Genomic DNA, 22,659 nt, shown 5'->3' with positions numbered 1-22,659 from the left:
GGTGAGAGCTCCGGAGATCCATCGGCAGCCGCTGCGAGGCAGCTCCCGTCTCCCAGCAGCAGGGGACGACTCCAGACAACAGGCTCCGATCCTCGGCGGGGAAAGGCCGGACGCCCTCCGTGTAGCTGAAACATCTCACGGAATGTCCGCCAGTCACTTCAGCTCTGCCTTCAAAAGGATTCAGGACCCGCCGGTGTTGCAGCCGAAACCCGAGGCGCAGCTCCCAGTCTCCGGCCTCACTCGGTCCCGGTTCCGGACTCCGGCCCGCTTCCAGCGCTCAGCGTCCCGCCCACTGACACCCCTCAGCCAATGAGAGCATCCTTCTCCCAGCAGTGATCGCTGATTGGCTGAGAGTTTGTCTGAGTATGGGCTGCTGCCGAGAGACGAAGATGTCAGTCACAGTTTGTTCTCAGAATCAAAACAAGTTCCCCGAAGCTCAAAGTTTAAAGTAAATTTTATTATCAGAGTACAGATAAGTCACGACATACAATCCCGAGAAGCATTTTCCTGCGGACATACTTTGAAAAAGTAAACAATAGTAACCATAACAGAAGCAGGTAGTGAAAGATCAACCAGAGTGCTGAAGGTAAGAAACGGTACAAATGCAAATATGGAGAAATAGCGATAAATAACAAGAGATGAAATAACCGCAGCGGCTGCCGGTGGATCTGTGGAGCTCTCACCGCTCCCCTGTGCAATCCGAATGGCTGAAGGCCAAGGGAGAACAAGGCGCAAAGGTAAATTCGTGCTTTAGAAAATAAGAAACAGGAGCAGACGTTGCCGTTCGGCCCCTTGCGCTGTGCTGCCCCTCAATTAGAAATGGCTGATCTTTGACATCAGCGCCACTTTCCTTCAAAGTTCCCATCCATCATCGCCGAACCCCTAAATATGTCTTTTTAATTTAGAAAACTCCAGATATTCACCGCACTGTGGGCGGGGAAATTTCTCCTCATCTCATTCCTGCTGAGGTGACCTCGGATTTTGAGTCTGTAATTTCGGTTCCACTGCCCAGCCAGGAGAAATATCATTCCTGCCCCTACCCTGTAAATACCCTGTGAGACTGTGTCTCTCTCAGTCAGGAAGCTTCTCCATGTGAACCTTGTGATAATGATGTTGGTTACAGTTCTTTCAGATCAGCAGCTTTGACCACAAGAACATCAGACAGTGGTCAGCACGGAATGTCCTGCAGTTACTGCAGGAGAAGGACTGGATGGACACAGTGGAGTGGTTCTCTGAGCAGACAGTCCAGACCATCTGGCAGAATACCTCATCACCATCTCACCAACAGGCACCAAGACCTTAGCTGCCTGGCGGCGAGAGGAGCCTCCCAGTCTGATCCTTGCTGCATGCCCGGAGATCACTCCCACAGCGCGCTGCCCCAAGATTACTGCAGTGGAGACGAGACGGTCACTCACCTCTTTGCGGACTGTGGGCTGGTGAAGATATGTGGAGAAAGATGCAAGGGCCTGTGTCACAGCAGCTGCGTGACAGAAGGGTCACTGATCTTCGGGCTGTTCCCAGGATGCACAGGAAAACGGACAGCAAGTGCTGCTGGAAGATCATCAACTTGGAGAAAGACGCCCGAAACTTGTTGGTCTGCCATGACATCGAGATGTCCGGAGAGCAGGGGTTCAGAACCTGGGGTCCAAGGTTAATGGAATTCGTCTTTGGTATAAAATGTTTGGGAATCCCTGTCGTGGAGGAATGCTGCCGACTGGCACATTCCAGGCTGCAGGGACACCATTGAAACTATAGAGATCCTCTAGTACTGGACCGGGAGGGGCCGGGTTGGCTGAGGAAGACTCTCAGTTATTGTAGGAGTGAGACATCCCCGGGGGGGGGGGAGTGGGGGGGTGCACATGAGCGACAACAGTCCTTTCGTTTTTTTACGAATGTAAAACACTAAACACCGCATAGACGACAAATGCAAATTCTTTGCGGAAAAGCATTGCACGTTTTATCATTCTAATTATTTTATATAAAGCTTACTTTGATAGGAAGCTTTATATAAAATAATGTAGCGGACAATCGCGGTACTGCAGGGGATCAGCAGCTCCCCGAAAGTGAAATCATTCTGAATCAGGAAGTGCCGCGAGTTAACATGGCTTCGAAAGGACAGGTCGAGAGTTTAACCGAGGAGGTAATTTGTTCCATCTGCCTGGATTTCTTCACCGATCCGGTGTCACTGGAGTGTGGACACAACTTCTGTCGCTCTTGTATCACACGGTGTTGGGAAAGGGCGGAGAGAAACTCCTGCCCGGAATGTAGAGAGGTGTTTGCTGACCGCATCTTCAGGGTCAATCAGGCCTTGGCAAATCTGGCTGAAAAATTTCGAAATCTAAACCTGAATCTGAAAGGGAAGGAAAGTAAAGTTCACTGCGAGGAACATGAGGAAGAACTGAAGCTGTTTTGTGAAACGGACAAGACACTGATCTGTCTGATCTGTGCAGTGGCGGAGGAACACAGAGAGCACCGCTTCAAGCCGATTAAAGAAGCTGTTAAAATCTACATGGTAAAAATTAACGTTAATTTAATACTTAACACATTTCCTTTCTCCTACATGCCATCACACGAGCCTCCGTAACCAACACATCATTCTCTGCAACCTCCGCCATCTCCAACGGGATTCTAGCATCTATCCGTCCCACAGCCCATCCCACACCCCACAACTCCCGGCTCTCTATACGGATCGCCCTCTACGTACTGTACCACCCTTATCCACTCGCTCGTCCCCACTGATGTCCCTCCTGGCTCTGACACCTGGAAGAGGGACAAGTGCTACACCCGACTCCTAACCCCCTCCCTTGTCACCATTCAGGCCCCAAACAGCCCCAGTTCCTCCCGTTTCTTCCATGGTCGATTGTCCTCTCGTATCAGATTCCTTCTTCTTCAGCTCTTTGCCTCTTCCACCTGTCCCCTCTCAGCTTCTCACTTCATCACCTCCCCCACGTCCCCCATCACGTTGTCTTACCCGTCACCTATCAGCTGGTTCTCATCCCCAACCTTTTTATTCTGGCTTCTGCCCCATTCCTGCCCAGTCCTAGTGAAGGGTCTCATCCCGAAACGTCGACTGTTTTTTTGCCCTGTATACAGTGGCTTGCAAAAGTTTGGGCACTCCTGGTCAAAATTTCTGTTCCTGTGAATAGCTAAGCGAGTAAAAATGAACAGATTTCCAAAAGGCATGAAGTTAAAGATGACACATTTCTTTAATATTTTAAGCAAGAAATGTTTTTATTTCCATCTTTTACAGTTTCAAAATAACAAAAAAGGAAAAAGGCCCAAAGCAAAAGTTTGGGCACCCTGCATAGTCAGTACTTAGTAACACCCCCTTTGGCAAGTATCACAGCTTGTAAACACTTTCTGTAGCCAGCTGAGTCTTTCATTTCATGTTTGGGGGATTTTTGCACATTCTACCTTGCAAAAGGCTTCAAGTTCTGAGAGATTCTTGGGCCGTCCTGCATGCACTGCTCTTTTGAGTTCTACCCACAGATTCTCAATGATGTTTTGGTCGGGGGGACTGTGAGGGCCATGGCAAAATCTTCAGCTTGCGCCTCTTGAGGTAGTCCATTGTGGATTTTGAGGTGCGTTTAGGTTCATTATCCTGTTATAGAAGCCATCTTCTTTTCAGCTTTTTTACAGACGGTGTGACATTTGCTTCCAGAATTTGCTGGTATTTAATTAAATTCATTTTTCCCTCTACCAGTGAATGTTCCCCAGACCACTGGCTGCAACACAAGCCCAAAACATGATCGGTCCACCCCCGTGCTGAACAGTTGGAAAGGGGTTCTTTTCATGAAATCCTGCACCCTCTTTTGCTCCAACATACCTTTGCTCATTGTGGCCAAAAAGTTCTATTTGAAGAGTTCAAAGAACATCCAAACAAGCCTGATGCATTTTGGAAACAAGTCCTGTGGACTGATGAAGTTAAAATAGAACTTCTAGGCCGCAATGTTATTGTTATTTTGAAACCGCAAAATATGGAAATAAAAAAAACATATTTGCTTAGAACATTAAAGAAATCTGTCATCTTTAACTTTATGCATTTTGGAAATCAGTTCATCTTTTACTCACTTAGCTATTCTCAGCAAAAGAAATTTTGACCGGGGTGCCCAAACTTTTGCATGCCACTGTAGATGCTGAGTTCCTCTGGCATTTTGTGTGCGGTAATCGCGTTTGATCCCCTGTTTCTTTTGTTCTCCCTTTTTTCTATTTCTTACGCTCTCTGACTTTCAGGATCAGCTAAAATCTTCCTTAGACTCTCTCACAAAAAAGAAATCAGACTTCCAGGAAAAGGAGCAGCAACAGAAAGAGAAGATTTCCGGAGTTCGGGTGAGGCTTCCTGAGCGGATTTTCTGATATTACTGTATAGTTTTGCTCCCTTTAATGCAGAATAGCAGAGTATCGCAGCTCTAGTGACTCGGGTTCGATCTTGACCTCTGGTACTGTCCGTGTGGAGTTTGCATGCTCTTCCTGTGACCACGACAGTTTCAGACACATCCCAAGGACATGCTGGATGAATGGTTAATTACAATTAACCCTGTGAAGGTGGGGGAAGTTGTATGTGAATCAGGTAGGAGTTAATAGGTCAATGAGGGAGGTTTCAGGAAAACGTGAGGGAATGGGGTTGACGGGAATGATTCAGAAGCATGAACTTTAATGGACCGAATGGTCACCTTAACGTCATCAGGAAATACAGACAGCAATATAGTAAATTAATCTTCACCTTTCATTCGATAGGAACAGTCACACAGCGTTCAGACCCACATCACGTCTCAGTTTGCAGAACTGCACCAGATTATCACTGAGAAAGAGCAGAGCTTACTCAGGGATCTCAGGGAGGAAGAGGAGAGGATTCTAAATCGAATGGAAAAAAATATTCGAGAGATTCAAGAGAATATCGGGTGGATTCAGGAGGAAATCTCAAAGTTAAAGGAACAGATGGATCAAAAAGACAGTGTTATATTTCTCAAGGTGAGGGATTATATTTCAATTTGTTCCTGTCAAAGAGCACAAAATGAACAGTGGTATATTTGAAATAAACACAGCACAGTGACCAGTTCTAACAAATCAATTGCCGCTGCAGGCAACCTCACACAGATTGTTATACTTGAATGACGCACCCTCCAATCACTCCAATGATGACTTTCCAAAATGTCTAAGATATGTATTCGATCGTCTATAACCAACATACAATCTAGAAGCGATGAATCTTAAGTATTATAAATCGTAAGTTAAGCTGCAACGTATCGTTCAACAAAGATATGACATCCGTCCGTCCCCAGCTCAAAACTTTTGAGAACAAAGTTCGAATATGTAACTTATTCGGTTCGCTTTTCCCACGCCCCCACTCACATGACGTGTTACCATAATAAACACGTAACACAGAATACACTGCAGACAGAAAACAGGTGCGTTGCTCCTACACACAGCATTTACAAATGGCAGTAAACTGTTTCACCAGACAATTGATGAAACTATTCAGGGTTGTTGCTGTCCCAGAACTGGACTTCCACAACTTCTGTACATCCCAGGACAGAATGTAATCTGCTCTGAAAATAACACAGAGTTACAGACTGTGCCCTTAATTACCTGTTAAATATCCTCTAAATCTCACATTAACACCCAGTTCCAGTCACAGGCTGTGAGTGCGTCTGGTGCGGTGGGTGTGAGGGTCTCTCTGTCAATCACTGAGAACAAAGAATGTGACCCACACATCAGACTTACCCTCAATATCCAGTTTCCATCAGATTAGGGAAACATTCACTGTTTCTTTACTTTCTCGGATAAACTTCATACAGAATAATATCCCATTCTCCATCATAAACAGGCCATTCGGTCCATCTTCTCCGATCTGCTTCCCTGCTAAACAAACCTCCTCCCACCTACTCACCACACCCAGCAACAGTGCCCGAACTCCCTGGTCCCTCGTGTTCATCCAGTTTCCCCATGACATTCAATCTCTGCTGTTCCGCTTCAATCACTCCTGTGCTTGTGAGTTCCACGTGCTCTTCACTAAATTTCTTATGGGATTTTTTAAGATCCATCTGCCCATAAATAGATATACTTTCTCCACATGCACACAATCAAATCCATCATTGATCTTAAATTGCTCCATCTTATCACCCTGACGTCTTATCCAGATGAAAATGCGCAACCCGTCCTGTCTTTCCTGTAAGTTTCATCCTCTCAGTAATGATCTAATTTTCAGAAACATTTCCTGTAATTTAACCCCTGGTTCTGTATTGTCTGTGTGTGTGAGTGACTGCAGGAGTGGGAATTTTCAACCCCTGGTTCTGTATTGTCTGTGTGGGTGAGTGACTGCAGGAGTGGGAATTTTCAACCCCTGGTTCTGTATTGTCTGTGTGTGTGAGTGACTGCAGGAGTGGGAATTTTCAAACCCTGGTTCTGTATTGTCTGTGTGTGTGAGTGACTGCAGGAGTGGGAATTTTCAACCCCTGGTTCTGTATTGTCTGTGTGTGTGTGTGTGAGTGACTGCAGGAGTGGGAATTTTCAACCCCTGGTTCTGTATTGTCTGTGTGTGTGTGTGACTGCAGGAGTGGGAATTTTCAACCCCTGGTTCTGTATTGTCTGTGTGTGTGAGTGACTGTGGGAGTGGGAATTTTCAACACCTTGTAATGGTTTGGATGAAATTCAGGATGTCGATAGTCTCAGTCTATTCAGATTTGTGTTTTATTTCTTTCAGGAGGAAGCTCATCGGAACAGGAGGTAGGACATGCTCTTTACTGAAACCCTGTATGGATTTGTGAAATAGTTTAGAATAGCAGTTTATCACCATCAGTTTATTATTTACAGGATTAATGATGATGTCCCGGAATTGTCAGTGACAGATGAGGCCCTACCGGTGGAAAAATTTGATCACCTCTATTTGCTGAACACAGTGCTGAGAGAAACACTTGATGCCATTAATCGAGGTAAAACTTACAAAAATTCATTTCTTCTTGTTTGTGAGATCACAATTAATTTCAAATTTGAGGCAAAGATTACTGTAATATTGGGTTGAAGTGGAACTGAAGTCTATTCCACATCAACCCCACCGACTGGGGGGGGGGGGCGTCACTGTCACATGGTCAGCTGGAGATGTCAGACCCCTGAACACACCAGCACAGAGCCACAATACAACCAATACACGGGACTGGCCGATGAACCACTGTGTCCCGATCCCAGGCACACTGCACTAACACGCCAAGACATGAGTTTGAATCCTACCAGAGGAGCTGGGAAATTAATACTGACTTGATGATATTGTAGGGAATAAAAGCGGGCATCAGTGTGATCACCGGGCTTGTCAGAAAAATACACAAGTCCTTCGTGCGCTGTGAGTGCAGACTCTGAATGATGCAGGTCTCCCTCCTTCTGGATTGGCAACTCTCACTGTTGTTCGAGGGAAAAGAGGGGAGTGGTAGTGATTGGGGACTCAGTCGGGAACAGACAGGAGAATCTGTGGATGTGAACGGGACACCCGAATGGTATGTTGCCTCCTAGGTGCCAGAATCAGGGATGCTTCGGGTCGTGTCTGCAGCATTTTAGAGAGTGAGGGAAAACAGCTGGATATGTTGGTATATTTCGGGACCAATGACATTGGAAGTAAAAACAAAGAGGTCCTGAAAATAGAATTTGGAGAGCTTGGTGGAAAGCTCAGAAGCAGTACCTTCAGGTTTATAATTTCTGGACTGCTGCCTGTGCGACGTGCTGGTGAGGGTAGGAGCAGGATAATTTGGCAGATTAAAGCATGCCTGAGAAGCTGGTGCAGGGGGCAGGGCTTCAGGTTTTTGGATCATTGGGATCTTTTCTGGTGGAGAAATGACCTGCTCAAAAGGGATGGGTTGCACCTGGACCCGAGGGAGAACAATATTCTCACAGAGAGGTTTGATAGAGCTGTTGGGGAGGGTTTAAACTAATTTGTTGGGGGGGGGGTGGTTAGGAACGAGTGAAGGGGTAGGATTGATGGTAAAAATGCAAAGATAGTGTGCAGTCAGACTGTCAGATGGGGCAGCCAGATACGAGGACAAAACTGCAGCCAGCTGGGTGAGTATCAGTGCATTAGGGATGCAGAATGAAAAAGGATAGGAAATACAGTACCCAAAGCGTCATATCTCAATGCATGGAGTATAAAGAATAAGGTGGATGATCTTGTTGCAGAGACAGAGCTGTCATTTAGGGCGGACAGATGTGAGGACAAAATTGCAGCCAGCAGGTTGAGTATCAGTGCATTAGGGATGCAGAATGAAAAAGGTAGCAGGTATGGTACCCAAAGTGTTATATCTCAATGCATGGAGTGTGAGAAATAAGGTGGATGATCTTGTTGCTCGGTTACAGATTGTCAGGTATGATGCTGTGGCCATCACTGAACCATGACTGAAGGATGGTTGTAGTTGGGAGATGAATTTCCAAGGTTACACATTTGTATCGGTGGTATAGGAAGGTAGGCAGAGGGGGTGAAATGGCTCTCCTGGTAAATCAATAGAAAGATGTGACATAGGATTGGAAGATGTTGATTCCTTGTGGGTTGAGTTAAGGAAATTCAGAAGTGAAAATGACACTGATGACAGTCACATACAGGATCCCAACAGTAGCTGGATGTGGACCACAGATTACAACTGGAAATAGAGAAGGCCAATGAAACAGACAATGTTACAATAGTCATGGGAGAGTTCAACAAGCAGGTCAATTGGGAAAATTAGATTGATAATGGATCTCAAGAGAGTGAATTTGTTGAATGCCATGTGATAACTTTTTAGTGCAGTTTGTCATTGAGCCTACTGGGGGAACAGCTCTACTGGATTGGGTGTTATGTATTGAACCAGAGGTGATATCTTAGGAAAAAAACCTGAGGAGAGAATGCTCACAACATGACTGAGTTCAACTTGAGATTTGATAAGGAAAAAGTAAAGTCTGACGTTGTAGTATTCCAGAGGAGTAAAAGAAATTACAGTGGTCTGAAAGAGGAGCCGGCCAAAGTAAATTGGGGTGAGATGTTGTCCAGAATGACAGCAGAGCACAAATGATATCAGATTCTGGGAAAATGAGGAAGGTGAAGGATAGATATATTCCAAAAGTAAATAAATACTCAAATGGCAAAATAGTACAATCGTGGCTGATAATGCTGATGTAAATGAAAAAGAGTGGGCATACAACAAAGTGAAAATTAATAGGAAGACAGAGAATTGGGAGGCTTTTAAATACCTACTGAGAGGAACTGAAAAAAATGATTGGGAGGGGAAAAATGAAATATGGAATTGAATTGAATTGACTTTATTACTTATATCCTTTCTATAAACGAGCAGGAAAAATCTTCTGTCTAAATGTGCAGTTTATAGTAATTTATGAAAAATAATATGTATAACATTCCAGTCAATATAACATCGAAATACAGTTGTCTCAGCACGAGTTAAGCAGTCTGATGGCCTGGTGGAAGAAGCTGTCCCCGGACCCTGTTGGTTCTGGTGTTTATGCTGCTATACCAGTTCCTGTATGGTAGCGACTGGTACAGTTTGTTGTTGGGGTGACTTGGGTCTCCAATGATCCTTCAGGCCCTTTTTACACACCTGTCTTTATAAAACAAGTAAGCAAACAATATCAAGCAACACACATCAAAGTTGCTGGCGAATGCAGCAGGTCAAACAAACAAACAATATCAAATTGATTTTCAAGTATTGTGAAAAAATAAAATAAAGATGAGAGTGGATATAGGACCACTAGAAAATAAGGCTGGATATATAATAACAGGGGACAAAGAGATGATAGATGAACTAAATGAGTATTTTCATCAGTCTTCACTGTGGAAGACACTGGCACTGTGTCAGGTGCTGAAGGGTGCGAGGGAAGAGAAGTGAGTACAGTTACTGTTACAAGGGAGAAGGTGCTCAAAAAGGGACATAAGTCACTCAGACCAGATGAACTGCACCCTAGTGTTCTGAAAGAGGTAACGGTAGACATTGTGGAGGCATTTGAAATGATCTTTCAAAAATCATTGGACTCTGGTATGGTGCCAGAGGACTGGAAATTACAAATGTCACCCAACTCTTAGTCATGAGGAAGGCAGCAGAAATGAAGTTATAGACCAGTTAGCCTCACCTCTGTGGGTGGGAAGACATTAGTGTCAATTGTTAAGTATGAGGTTATGGAATACTTGGTGATACTGGACAAGATAGGACGCGTTGGCGTATAATAAGATTGGTGGAGGGGCCGGTAGTGTTGAGGAAACAGGTAGGCTTCAAAGGACTTGGATGAGGAGACTGGGCAAGAAAGTGGCAAATGATACACAATGCTGGGAAATTCATGGTCATGCACTTTGGTAGTAGACATAATATGCAGATTATTTAAAATGGGGAGACAATTCAAAAATCTGAGATGCAGATGGATGTGGGGGTCCTTCTGCAGAGCACCCTGAAGGTTAACTTGCAGGTAGAGTCAGTTGTGAGGAAGGTAAATGAAATGTTAGCATTCAGTTCCAGGAGTTTAGTATACAGGAGCAGGGATGTGATGCTGAGGGTTTATAAGGCAATGGTGAGGCCTCACCTTGAGTATTGTGAACAGTTTTGGGCTCCTCATCTGAGAAAAGATGTGCTGGCATTGGAGAGGGTCCAGAGGAGGTTCACAAGGATGATTCCAGGAATGAAAGGGTTATCATACGAGGAATGTTTGATGGTTCTGGGTCTGTACTTGCGGGAATTTAGAAAGATGATGGGGGATCTCACTGAAACCTTTTGAATGTTGGAAGGCCAAGACAGAGTAGATGTGGGAAGGATGTTTCTCATGGTGGGGGAGTCTGGGACAAGAGGGCACAGCCTCAAGATACAGGGGTGTCTTATTTAAAAACAGAGACGCAGAGAAATTTCTTTAGCCGGAGGGTGGTGAATTTGCAGAACTTGTTACCACAGGCAGCCGTGGAGGCCAGGTCGTTGGGCATATTTAAGGCCGAGCTTGACAGGTTCTAGATTGCACACAGTATCAGAGGTTGTGGCGAGAAGGCCGGGGAGTGGGGCTGAGGAGGAGATGAAAAGGATCAGCCATGATTGAATGGTGGAGCAGTCACAGTGGGCCAAATGGCCAAATTCTGCTCCTATATTTTATGAGCTTATGGTTATCAGACCACAACATTGAAGCATTGTGAGAATGAGCCCGGACAACCCAGCCAGCATTGACATTGTTCAGGATTTCATCTCAGGAGAAGCACAGACAGCATAACCAGACTGGCAAAACAGCCCGACACACACATGCACAGGAAGGATTGGCAGATTGTAGTCAGAGACGCAGCAATGTACGTTGATATTTCCTTCAGTAACCTAGAAACTATTCTCTTCAGACACAGTAATTTATTTGCTTAAACAACTCACACATTGTCAGCACACACCAGACATGTGATGACACACTGTAACATAGAAATACTTCAATGTGCACAAACACACTGATATTTACCACAATCAACACACACACATACTCACACATAATATCTGAGTGTGACACATGGCCAAAGAAATAGGCCCACGTTCTGACTTAGGAATGAAACCTGCCGTCCTTACCCAGTCTGTTCTGTGCAGAGAGCTGCCCTCTGACGTGATGTCACATCAACAGTTCACAGACAGACTCCAGGGTGAGATTCCTCAGGAGGATGATCTGGGAGGGTTTGAACCCATGAACCACTTCATACATCTGCAAGACCAAGATGTCTTCTTGAGCATGTCCCATTTGTGTGTGTTTGCCCCATATCCCTCTAACCACTTCCTATCTATGTACCTGTGTAAGTTCATCTTAAACTATTTTAATTTTACCTGTTTCTACAGCATCTGACAGCAAATTCCATCTGCCCACCCACCTGTCTGTGGGAATGTTGCCCCACAGATCCCTCATAAAAACTTCCCCTCTCACTTTCAATCTGAGCCCTCTGGTTCTGTACTCCCATTTCTCAGTAAAAGACTCACTTTATCTCAGCCCGTTGTGAATGTATTTACCTCGATAAGGGATCAACAATCAACATCCTACACTACAGCGAAATAGCCCAAGCTTAAACACTCTCTACTTTTAATCCAAGCCCCCTCAGTCCCGGTAACATCCTCCTGAACCTTCCTGTCCAGTGTAATGATATCCTACACGGGTTGACTCTATGGTTAAGAAGGCGTACGGTGCACTGGCCTTCATCAATCGTGGGATTGAGTTTAAGAGCCGAGAGGTAATGTTGCATGTATATAAGGCCCTGGTCAGTCCACTTGGAGTACTGTGCTCAATTCTGGTCACCTCACTACAACTACAGGAAGGATGTGGAAACCAATAGAAAGGGTGCAGAGGAGATTTACAAGGATGTTGCCTGTTTTTTTTTTTGGAGGGGGGTATGCCTTATGAGAATAGGTTGAGTGAACTCGGCCTTTTCTCCTTGGAACGACGGAGGATGAGAGGTGACCTGATAGAGGTGTACAAGATAATGAGAGGCATTGATCTTGTGGACAGTCAGAGGCTTTTTCCCAGGGCTGAAATGGCTAGCATGAGAGGGCATAGTTTGAAGGTGCTTGGAAGGAGATACAGAGATGTCGGAGGTATGTTTTTTTTATGCAGAGAATGGTGAGTGCGCGGAACGGGCTGCTGCTGGTGGTGCTGCAGCCGGAAACGACAGGGTCTTTTAAGAAACTCATGAATGGCTACATGGAGCTTATAAAAATAGAGGATCATGGGTAAGGCCTAGGTAGTTCTAAGGTAGGGACATGTTCAACACAGCTTTGTGGGCCGAAGGGCCTGTATTGTGTTCTATGTTTTCTGTGTTTCTATGTTTCACTATATTCGAGGAAGTGGACATGCAGACAATACCCGAACTGTGGTCTATCATTGATATCATAGACCTTGCTTAAGTTCCGGTGGACAGTGTCGAATAGGCTGATGAATACAGGACTGAAGGTGTTATATTTGAATGCTCCAGTATATGGAATAAGGTAGATGATGTTGTAGCACTGGTAGAGATTGGCAGGTATAACGTTGTTGACGTCACTGAGTTGCGGCTGAAAGGAGATGCTGGTTGAAGCCCAACGTCCAAGGATACACCTTGTGTTCAAAGGACAGGCAGGTAGGCAGAGGGGCTGGGGAGGCTCTGTTGTAAAAAATGAAATGAAATCCTTAGAGAGAGGTGACATAGGATTGGAAGATGTTGAGTCATTGTGGGTAGAGTTAAAAAACTGCAAGGGTAAAAAGACTCTGATGGTAATTATATACAGACCTCTAAATAGTAGCCAGGATCGAAATGGGATACAAATTACACTAGGAAATGGAAAAAAAATTGCAATGTGACAGTCGGAATGGGGGATTTCAACAAGGAGGTAGATTGGGAACATCAGGTTGGTGCTGCATCCCAAGAGAGGGAATTTGTAGAAAGTCCCCAAGATGGCTTTTTTGAACTGCTTGTGGTTGAGCCCAATGGGAGAAAGGCAATTCTAGAGTGGGATTTGTATAGTGAACCAGATATGATTTGGGAGACAAAGGGAAAAGAAACTTTAGGAAGCAGTGATCATAAAATGATAGAATTCACCCTGGAGTTTGAGAGGGAGATAAAGTCAGATGTATCGGTATTAGAGTGGAGTAAAGTTAGTTACAGAGGCATGAGGGAAGAGCTGACCAAAGTAGATTGGGAGGGGTCACCAGCAGGGATGATTGCAGAACAACAAAGACTGGAATTTCTGGGGGCAATTTGGATAGGTAAATCCCAAAGACGGAGGAGTATTATCCACGGAGAATGAGGCAACCTTGTTTAACAAGGGAAGTCAAAGACAGCATAAAAGTGAAAGAGAGGGCATACAATAGAGCAAAAATTAGCAGGATGTTGAAGTGTTGAGGAGATTTTGATAATCAACAGAAAGCAATTACAAAGCCCGAAGGAGAGAAAATGAGATATGAGGGAAAGCTTGCCTACAATACTCAAGAGGACACAAAACTGTAAAGAGTGAAAGAGAGGCAAGAATGGATATTGGACCCCAAGAAAATGACACTGGAGAGGAGACATGTGACAAAAGACATTGTCGAAGTATTTATTTAATATTTTGTGTCAATCCTCACTGTGGAAGATACCAGCTGTATGTCAGAAATGTGAGAGTGTCTGGGGACAGAATTGAGTGTTGTTGATGTTACTGAGGAGAAAGTGCGTGGGAAGATTGACGGTCTGAGGGTACCTGGACCAGATGGACTACACCCCAGTGTTCGGAAAGAGTTAGCTGAAGAGAATATGTGGGCATTAGTAATGATCTTTCAGGGATCACTAGATAATTGGATATTCAAGACGAATGAAAATTGCACAGGTCACTTCACTCTTTAAGAAGGCAGAGCAGCTGAGGAAAGAAAATTACAGGTGAGTTAGTCTGGATGTGGTGTGCTTGGAAAGATGCTGGAGTCCAGTATTAATGGAACTGCTTTTGGGTACATGGAGGCACATGATAAAATAGGGCAAAGACAGCGTGTCTTCCCTGAAGGGGAAATCTTACCCGACAAATCTGCTGGAATTCTTCGAGGAACACAAAGCCAAGATAGACAAAGAATGATTTGGATGACAGAATTGTTGCCTTTGTGGCCAAGTTTGCAGATGAGATGAAGTTAGGTGAAGGGGAAGGTAGTGGTGCAGAAGCTCAGAGTCTGGGGAAGGACAGAGACAGATTCGAAAATGGACAAAGATGTGATAGATGGATTATCGAGTAGCGAAGTCGTGCATGCAATTTGGCAGGCGGAATAAAGGCATAGACGATTTTGTAAACAGTGAGAAAATTCAAAAATCAGAGGTGCAGAATGGACTTGGGTGTCCTTGTGCAGGATTCCCTGATGTTTAATTGCAGTTTGAGTCAGTGTTAAGCTCAGCAAGCTCAACGTTAGCATTCATTTCGAGAGGATTCGAATAGGATGTCATTCTGAGTGTTTATAAGGCATTGGTCAGACCACACGGAGTATTGTGAGCAGTTTTGGGTCCCTTATATCGGAAAAGATGTGCTGGCATTAGAGAGGATCCAGGAGGTTCACAAGAATGATTTTGGGAATAAAAGAGTTAACATATGAGGAGTGTTTGATGGTTCTGGGCCTGTACTCATGGGAGTTCAGAAGAATGGCTGATTTATATCCCTCTCAACTCCACTCTCCCGCCTCCTCCCCATTAACATTTGACACCCTGACTAATCAAGAAGTTTACATATCAACTTCTGCTTTAAAAATCAAACATGAGAAAATCTGCAGATGCTGGTAATCCAAGCAACACAGGTCCTGATGAAGGGTCTTGGCCTGATCTCACTGACACCTACCTGGAGAGAGTGGATGTCGGAAGGATGTTTCCTATAGCGGCTGGGTCGAGAACACAAGGCACAGCCTTCGACTAGAGGGTGTCGATTTAGAACAGAGATGAGGAGGAATTTCTTCAGCCACAGGACAGTGAATCTGCCACAGGCAGCTGTGGAGGCAAATAATTAAGTATATTTAAAGTAGAGCAAAAAACACAAAATGCTGGGGGAACTCAGCAGGTCAGGAAGCATCGATGGAAAAGAGTAAACAGTCAACAGTTCAGACTGAAACACTTCATCAGGACATGTGTTGCTTAAGGGTCTCTGAAAATTCCTCCCCTTTCCTCTTGAGGGGCTGCGAGTGATGGGGTTGTGGGAAAGGGGACAAAGGGATCCTCATCTCCACCTTTGTCCCACTCCAGCTTCTCGTTACGTCTACACACACAGTTCACCCACAGGCTTTCCACCCCTCTCCCACCTGGTTCTGGTTCAATCTGCCGTTTATCTCTCCGCTGCTGTTTCCCATTATCACCTCCTTTACTGTCTCGAACCTTCACACTCCCCCACTCCACACTTCACACTCACAAATGAATGTTAACATTGGATGAAGGGCCTGTTCCTGTGCTGTACTGTTCTATGTTCTCTGTTCCCTGTTCAGAAGAAAGAGAGGAGATCTCAGGGAAACAAAAAATTCTTCTGGGGTCAACAGGCAGGATACAGGGAGGATGTTTCCCTGTCTGAGGAGTCAAGGATCAGGGGTCACCGTCTGTTTGAAATTCCCAGCACCCGAAGGGAGAGGGGGGTTTGGGGGTTCTTATCCATTCAGTTCACAGAACCATCGCCGTACAGCATAGAAATGTGCCCTTCGACCCATCACATCTGTGCTGACCTATTTACCCATCTACATTCATCGCATTGGCCAGCATTAGGTCAGTCTCCTTCTGTGCCTTGCCTATTGAAGTGTCTGTCCAAGTGTCTCTTAAACACAGAGGACAGGAGGCCTGTGACCTGCAGAGGTCAGTGCTGGGGCTGGGGTTGTTTGTCATTCCTATTAATGATTTGGATGATAATGTCGGTGACATAGTTAGTAGGTTTGTTAATGGCACTAAAATTCATGGTACAATGGACAGGGAAGAGGGTTATCTCTGTTTACACCGGGTCTTGATCAACTGTAGAGATGGGGACAGGGAGAATGTTTTAAAACACATCCTGGCAGGGCCGTGGATAAGAAAAGGTGAAAGGAATAATGGGCAAATGGGACTAGCTCACTAGAGCAAGTTGGTCAGCACAAACGAGTTGGGCCGATGGGACTCCGTGACCTCCAGTTTAAATCTATTCACTCACTCCTTTCCCATCTTAATCCACCCCTTTCCCGCACTCGTTTGCTGTCTATTTCTATCCTTGAGGGAAGATGTCGACCTGAACCGCAGACTGTCCATCTCTCTCCACACCTCCTGCCTGACCCTCTCGGTTCCTCCAGCATTTTGTGTCTGTTTGATCGGGAAATCTCTGCTCTCCGTCCAGCGGAAACCCTTGGGGAGACATTCGTTGTCCATCCGCTTTCGTTCGGTCAAACCTCGGGAAAGGTTCGTGTCGGCCACCCGACTGCGCCTGAGGCCTAGCGGCCTTTCCCCCGATCCCCGGGGCCGCGCTGCCCGAGTCTCCCCCCCGATCCCCGGGGCCGCGCTGCCCGAGTCTCCCCCGGTCCCCGGGACCGCGCTGCCCGAGTCTCCCCCCGATCCCCGGGGTCGCGCTGCCCGAATCCCCCCCCGATCCCCGGGGCCGCGCTGCCCGAGTCTCCCCCCGATCCCCGGGGCCGCGCTGCCCGAGTCTCCCCCCGATCCCCGGGGCCGCGCTGCCCGAGTCTCCCCCCGATCCCCGGGGTCGCGCTGCCCGAGTCTCCCCCCGATCCCCGGGGCCGCGCTGCCCGAGTCTCCCCCCGATCCCCGGGGCCGCTCTGCCCGAGTCTCCCCCCGATCCCCGGGGACTCTCTAATTCTCCGCTTCTCCCCCCAGTCTCTGTCACCCTGGATGTGGAAACGGCGAATCCGTATCTCGAGGTGTCTGAGGATCGGAAGAATGTGAGACGGACCTGGACCCGGAGGGATCTCCCTGACACCGGGAAGAGATTCACATTCTGGGCTTGTGTGCTGGGATCGGAGGGATTCACATCGGGGAGACATTACTGGGAGGTGGAGGTGACGGGGAATCGGGTCTGGTGTCTGGGAGTCGCTGCAGAGTCTGTGGAGAGGGAGGGATGGGTCAGACTGAGACCGGAGACCGGATTCTGGGTCATCGGGCGGGATGGTGACGTGTTACATCGGGATTGTGACGAGTTCCCCTCCCCTGAGTCCCGTCTCCCTGCTGGTCCCATCCCCGAGAGGGTGGGAGTTTATCTCAGTTACCAGTCCGGGACAGTTTCATTTTACAACGCGGAGACCAAGTCCCATCTCCACACCTTCACTGGGAATAAATTCACGGGGAAACTTTATCCTCTCTTCATGACTTGGGATGTAAACCAGTGGCTGAGAATCTGCTCAGGTTCCGCTCCGGGTCTGTAAACGGGTCGGGTCCCGGGACCGGCGTCAGGAGTAAAGTCCCTGTAAATATAAATGTGCGGAGAGTGAAATAAACACGAGATGAGAATTATCGATCCGTTAATTTTAACTCGTTCACCGCGTCCGACAACGGAACAGAAACACCGTGGATTCAGCAGCAGCCGCGGGCTGCGGGTCCTGAGCTCCCCCGGGTCCTAAAGTCCACCCGCACTGAGACAGGTTAAATGCGACAAGTGGGGCGGTGCTGACTGGGAGAGGGGGGTCAGGGTGAATCTTGGTCAGACCATAACACACAGGAGCAGAATTAGGCCGTTCAGCCCATCGACTCCGCTCCGTCGTTCCATCAGGGCTGATCCCGGATCCCACCCAACCCCATACACCTGCCTTCTCTCCATGTATTTTGATGGCCTGATCCATCAGGAAATGATCAACCTCCGCCTTAAATATACCCGCAGACTTGGCCTCCACCGCAGTCTGTGATAGAGTATTCCACAGGGTCACTACTCTCTGGCTAAAAATATTCCTCCTGACCTCTGTTCACAAGGTCTCCCCTCAATGTTGAGACTGTGTCCTCTAGTCTGGGTATCCCCACCACATGAAACAACCTCTCCACATCCACTCTATCTAGTCCGTTCAACACTCCATAGGTTTCAATGAGACTCTCCTTTCCTTTCTGAGATATGGGACCCAAAACATTGATGAAACTCCAAGTACGGCCTAACTTGTGTCTTATAAAGGCTCAGCATTATTTCCTTGCTTAAATATTCTATTCCCCTTCAGAGAAAAGCCAGCATTGCATTTCCCTTCTTTACCACAGACTCAAAATGCGAAATAACCTTCTGGGACTCTTGCAGGAGCACTCCTAAGCCCCCGGCACCTGTGAATTTTCTGTCCAGTAAAATAATACTGAGTAATATTATTCCTTGGATCAAAATGCATGATCATATATTTCCCAACACTGTATTCAATCTGCCATGTTTTTAACACTTCTTCCAATTTGTCCAAGTCCTGCTGTAATCGTATTGCTTCCTCAGCACTACCTACCCCTGCACCTTTCTTTGCATCATCCACAAACTTTGCCACAAAGCCATCAATTACATTATCTAAATCACTGACAAACAATGTAGCAGTCCCAACACTGACCCCTGAGGAACACCACCAGTCACTGGCAGCCAATCTGAAAAAGCCCTATTTATTCCCACTCGCTGCCTCCTGCCTGTCAGCCATTCCTCTGTCCATGCCAGTATCTTTCCTGTAATGCCATAGGATTTTATAGTGTTCAGCAGCCTCGTGTGTGCTACCTTATCAAAGGCCTTCTGAAAATCCAAGTAAATGATATCCACTGCCTCTCATTCGTCCACCCTCCTTTTCACTTCCTCAAAGACCTCTAAAGGTTTGTTAGGCACGGTTTTCTTTCACAGAAATCATGCTGACATTGACTTATTTTATCATTAGTCTCCAAATACCTTGAAAACTCCTCCTCAAAAAAAGACTACAATACTATCCCAACTACTGCGGTTCAGCTAACTGGCCTATAATTTCCTTTCTTTTGCCTTTCTTCCTTCTGAAATGTGCAATTTTCTATTTTCCAGTCCTCCTGGACCATGCCAGGATCAAGTGATTCTTGAAAGATCGTGACCAATGCATCCATTATCTCTTCAACATCCCTGAGGACTCTGGGATGTAGTCCATCTGGTCCAGATGACTCATCCAGCTTAAGACCTTTGAGTTTGTCCAGCACTTTTTCCTTTGTAACAGCAAAGTCACTCAATCCTGTTGTGTCTTCCACAGTGAAGATTGTTGCAAAGTATTCATTAAGTTCATCTGCCATTTCTTCGTCCCCCATCAGCATCATTTTCCAGTCGTCCAATGGCAACTCTCGTCTCCGTTTCACTCCTTATTTAACTGGGGAAAAAAACTCTGAGTGTCCAGCTTTATTTTATTATTGGCTCATTTGCCTCATATTTCATCTTTAACGTTCTTATTGCTTGTTAGTTGCCTTTTTTTGGATTTTCAAAGAATCCAATAATCCAGCATCCCACTCACTTGTGCTACCTTATATGACATTTCCTCAGGTTTTAAGCAGTCCCTAACTTCCCTTGTCAGCCACGGGTGCCTACCCCTGCCACTTGAGAACTTCTTCTGTGAGACATGTCTATCCTGCACCTTGTGAGCTATTCCCAGATGCTTCAGCCACCTCTGCTCACCATCCTCCCACCAGTATCCTCCTCCAATTCACCTCTCTCATGCCTCTGTAATTCCCTTTATTCCATTGTGAGACTGATACATGTGACTTAAGCTTCTCCCTATGAAATTGCAGTATGAATTCAATTATATTATGATCACTGCCTCTGACGGGTTCCTTTACTTTAAGCTCCTGAATAAGGTCAGGGTTATTGTACAACACCCAATGAAGGGTGACCTTTCCCCAAGTCGGCCCAAGCACAAGCTGCTCTGAAAAGCCATCTCGTAGGCATTCAACAAATTCCCTCTCTTGTGATCTGACACCAACCTGATTTTCCCAATCCCCTTGCATATTGAAATCCCTCATTACAATTGTGACATTACCATTATTACATGCCTTTTCCCAGTAAATGCTGTGAATTAGCTTAAAGTCACTCCCATCTGGCCCCCAAAGTTCATACTGAGACTGCAATTGATTTTTCAGCCTGATATGCTTCACACTGAAATAGTATGTGTTTAACAGTTTCATAATGTCAAAATGTACATGACACAGAATGAAGTTTTCCAATTAGATACAAGGTATAATTAAGCATAGTGTGGACAATTCCAAGTTCTGTCAATATAATTCCTTCCCCCTTCTTGTTTTCAGGCCTTCTTCTATAAACCCAACAGGTTTATGTATTCTGTAAAGGTGTCTGTCCTTGTGTCCATTATCTTACAAGTCTTGCCATAAGCCACTAATTCTTAACCCTTAGCTTCTGATTTGCTAAGTGGAAGGTTGATTTCCACAGCTGAACTTTTAACAGGTGTTTTTGCTAAACAGTCAGCCTGATCATTTCCCTCAACAGTGCGCTGTGCAGGATCCATAATGTGTAGACATATGAACCAAACCTTGTATATGAAATACTGTTTGATGAGTTTCTAACAGCAAATCTGACCTACTGCTAGAATAACCTGTTTTAAGTCTTATCAAAACCGAAAAGGATTCTGAAGAAATTACAAATTAGCATGGACCAATTTCTTCCACCCACTGTAAGCCTAAAAGGATGACAATGAATTATGCATCATGTACTGATTAGTGGCTGGTAAGTCATTTCTTTATCATTACCTGCAATTCAGACACAAAGAAAGAAAACAGCCACACCAACATTCCCAGTTAAATTATCATTTCATCCATCTGTAAAAATGGTTTCCGTATGATAACAACTTTCATTGATATACCGATGAACCAGCAGACTCTCAGGCAGAACATAATCCTATTGTGTTACCTAAAATCAACTGAAGTCATTGGAAAAACAAGGTGGTGCTACAGAGAAAGCTACAGTGGGAGATGTTGTATCATCCAATACACCCATATTCCCAGCTTGATAAGAACCCAGCCACCCAGAACTAAAAACATTCTTCTTGTGATGTTCCCAACAGTCCTCTATCACACCTTTAACATGATGATATTTCTTTACCCCTCAAATTAATCCAGTATGTTAACAGCAACTTCACCCTCTGTCATTGTGAGGGCAATTATCCTATTTCAACCAGTAAAGCCGAAACAGGAGACGACCTTACTGCACCACAACACAATCTTAAAGCCTGTGCTGGTATCACACCCAAACAGAATAAAGTTGAAGATGAAGCTGATCCTTAAGCCACACAGCCAGTATCAAGAACAGATTGAATTAAACAAATATAGAAAATCAACAAAGATTTTCCTGTTGCACCCTAGAATAGCCACACATATAAATTATTTTACTGATAGGGTGTTTCCATGTCAGTTTATTATCCATCCGCATGTCTGGAAAACTTATGACAGACCATTCCTCAAGAATTTAATCATATAATTTCATATCATGTGCCCACCCATTCCTGCACAGTCCGTCCAAATAAAAAACTCAGATAAATTATGCAATCTACACTCATTCCTAATCTCCAAAATTTGATCAAAAGTCCTTCCGTCCATAACATATCATATGTGGTAACAATAGCAAATAATACTGCTATTACAACATCTTTATTTAACTGTGCTTTCCTAATATCATCTTCCAAATCTAAAACTGAATCTAATGTTATTCTGCCCTTCCAAGATCCACTCTGATAAAATGCTATATCACCTCTCTTTTCCAAAATATAACTCAAGCACTCGATTACCATACATTCCATCAGTTTACATGAATGAGACATTAACGATATAGGCCCAAAACGAGAAGGATCAGACGGGGATCTCCCAGGTTTCAGAACAGGCACAACTGCTGCCATATTGCATGAGGGAAGAAGATGGCCTGATCTCCAAACACAATTCAAAAATTTAATATTTTCACGAGAGAGAATTACAATTACATATATCACACTTCCCTGGGGTGCCTGACCTGAATTAATAATAGATTTCTTAAATTTCTGCAAAGAAAACTCTACATCAGTGATACTATGACTGGGTTCCAACACATCAGGGTATTTATTCACTGAAAAACATATCCCTACATTGTTTAACTTCTTCACTTAAATGGTCTTGATTTTGAATGACAGCAAATGACCCAGCCAGTAACACAACCTCCCCTGTTTCAGTCACAATCATTTTGCCCTCATTAATCAACACTGGAATAATATGATCATTTCAAATCCCCCCATTTCCTTAACCACATCGCAAACACCTCCAAGTTTAATATCCCTTCA

At 45.2% G+C, this 22,659-nt stretch overlaps 2 protein-coding genes and 1 long non-coding RNA gene across 4 annotated transcripts in view; 1 reads left to right on the top strand and 2 right to left on the bottom strand.

Moving 5' to 3' along the window:
• The window catches only part of LOC140185043 (uncharacterized), a 423,878-nt gene that overhangs the window by 361,041 nt on the left and 40,178 nt on the right, over window positions 1–22,659 (bottom strand). The window lies entirely within an intron of this gene.
• LOC140185372 (zinc-binding protein A33-like) lies at window positions 267–17,918 on the top strand. Its single transcript, XM_072238755.1, has 6 exons — window positions 267–2,512; window positions 4,234–4,329; window positions 4,738–4,971; window positions 6,704–6,726; window positions 6,814–6,932; window positions 17,270–17,918. The coding sequence occupies exons 1-6, from the start codon at window positions 2,102–2,104 to the stop codon at window positions 17,812–17,814; spliced, it is 1,428 nt and encodes a 475-aa protein (XP_072094856.1). The 5' UTR covers window positions 267–2,101; the 3' UTR covers window positions 17,815–17,918.
• On the bottom strand, window positions 9,253–17,847 carry LOC140185380 (uncharacterized). Of its 2 annotated transcripts, none has more exons than XR_011882552.1 (4): window positions 17,712–17,847; window positions 15,279–15,424; window positions 11,544–11,673; window positions 9,253–9,570 (listed from the first exon to the last, which is right to left on the bottom strand). It is a non-coding gene; the product is annotated as an uncharacterized lncRNA (long non-coding RNA). The 2 variants fall into 2 exon arrangements; XR_011882551.1 differs by lacking the exon at window positions 17,712–17,847 and adding an exon at window positions 17,346–17,520.

This window comes from Mobula birostris, chromosome 20 (assembly GCF_030028105.1).
Source record: "Mobula birostris isolate sMobBir1 chromosome 20, sMobBir1.hap1, whole genome shotgun sequence".
Lineage (NCBI taxonomy): Eukaryota > Metazoa > Chordata > Chondrichthyes > Myliobatiformes > Myliobatidae > Mobula > Mobula birostris.
Note: the sequence above shows the minus strand (reverse complement) of the source record. Positions and strands in the feature narration are given on the sequence as shown.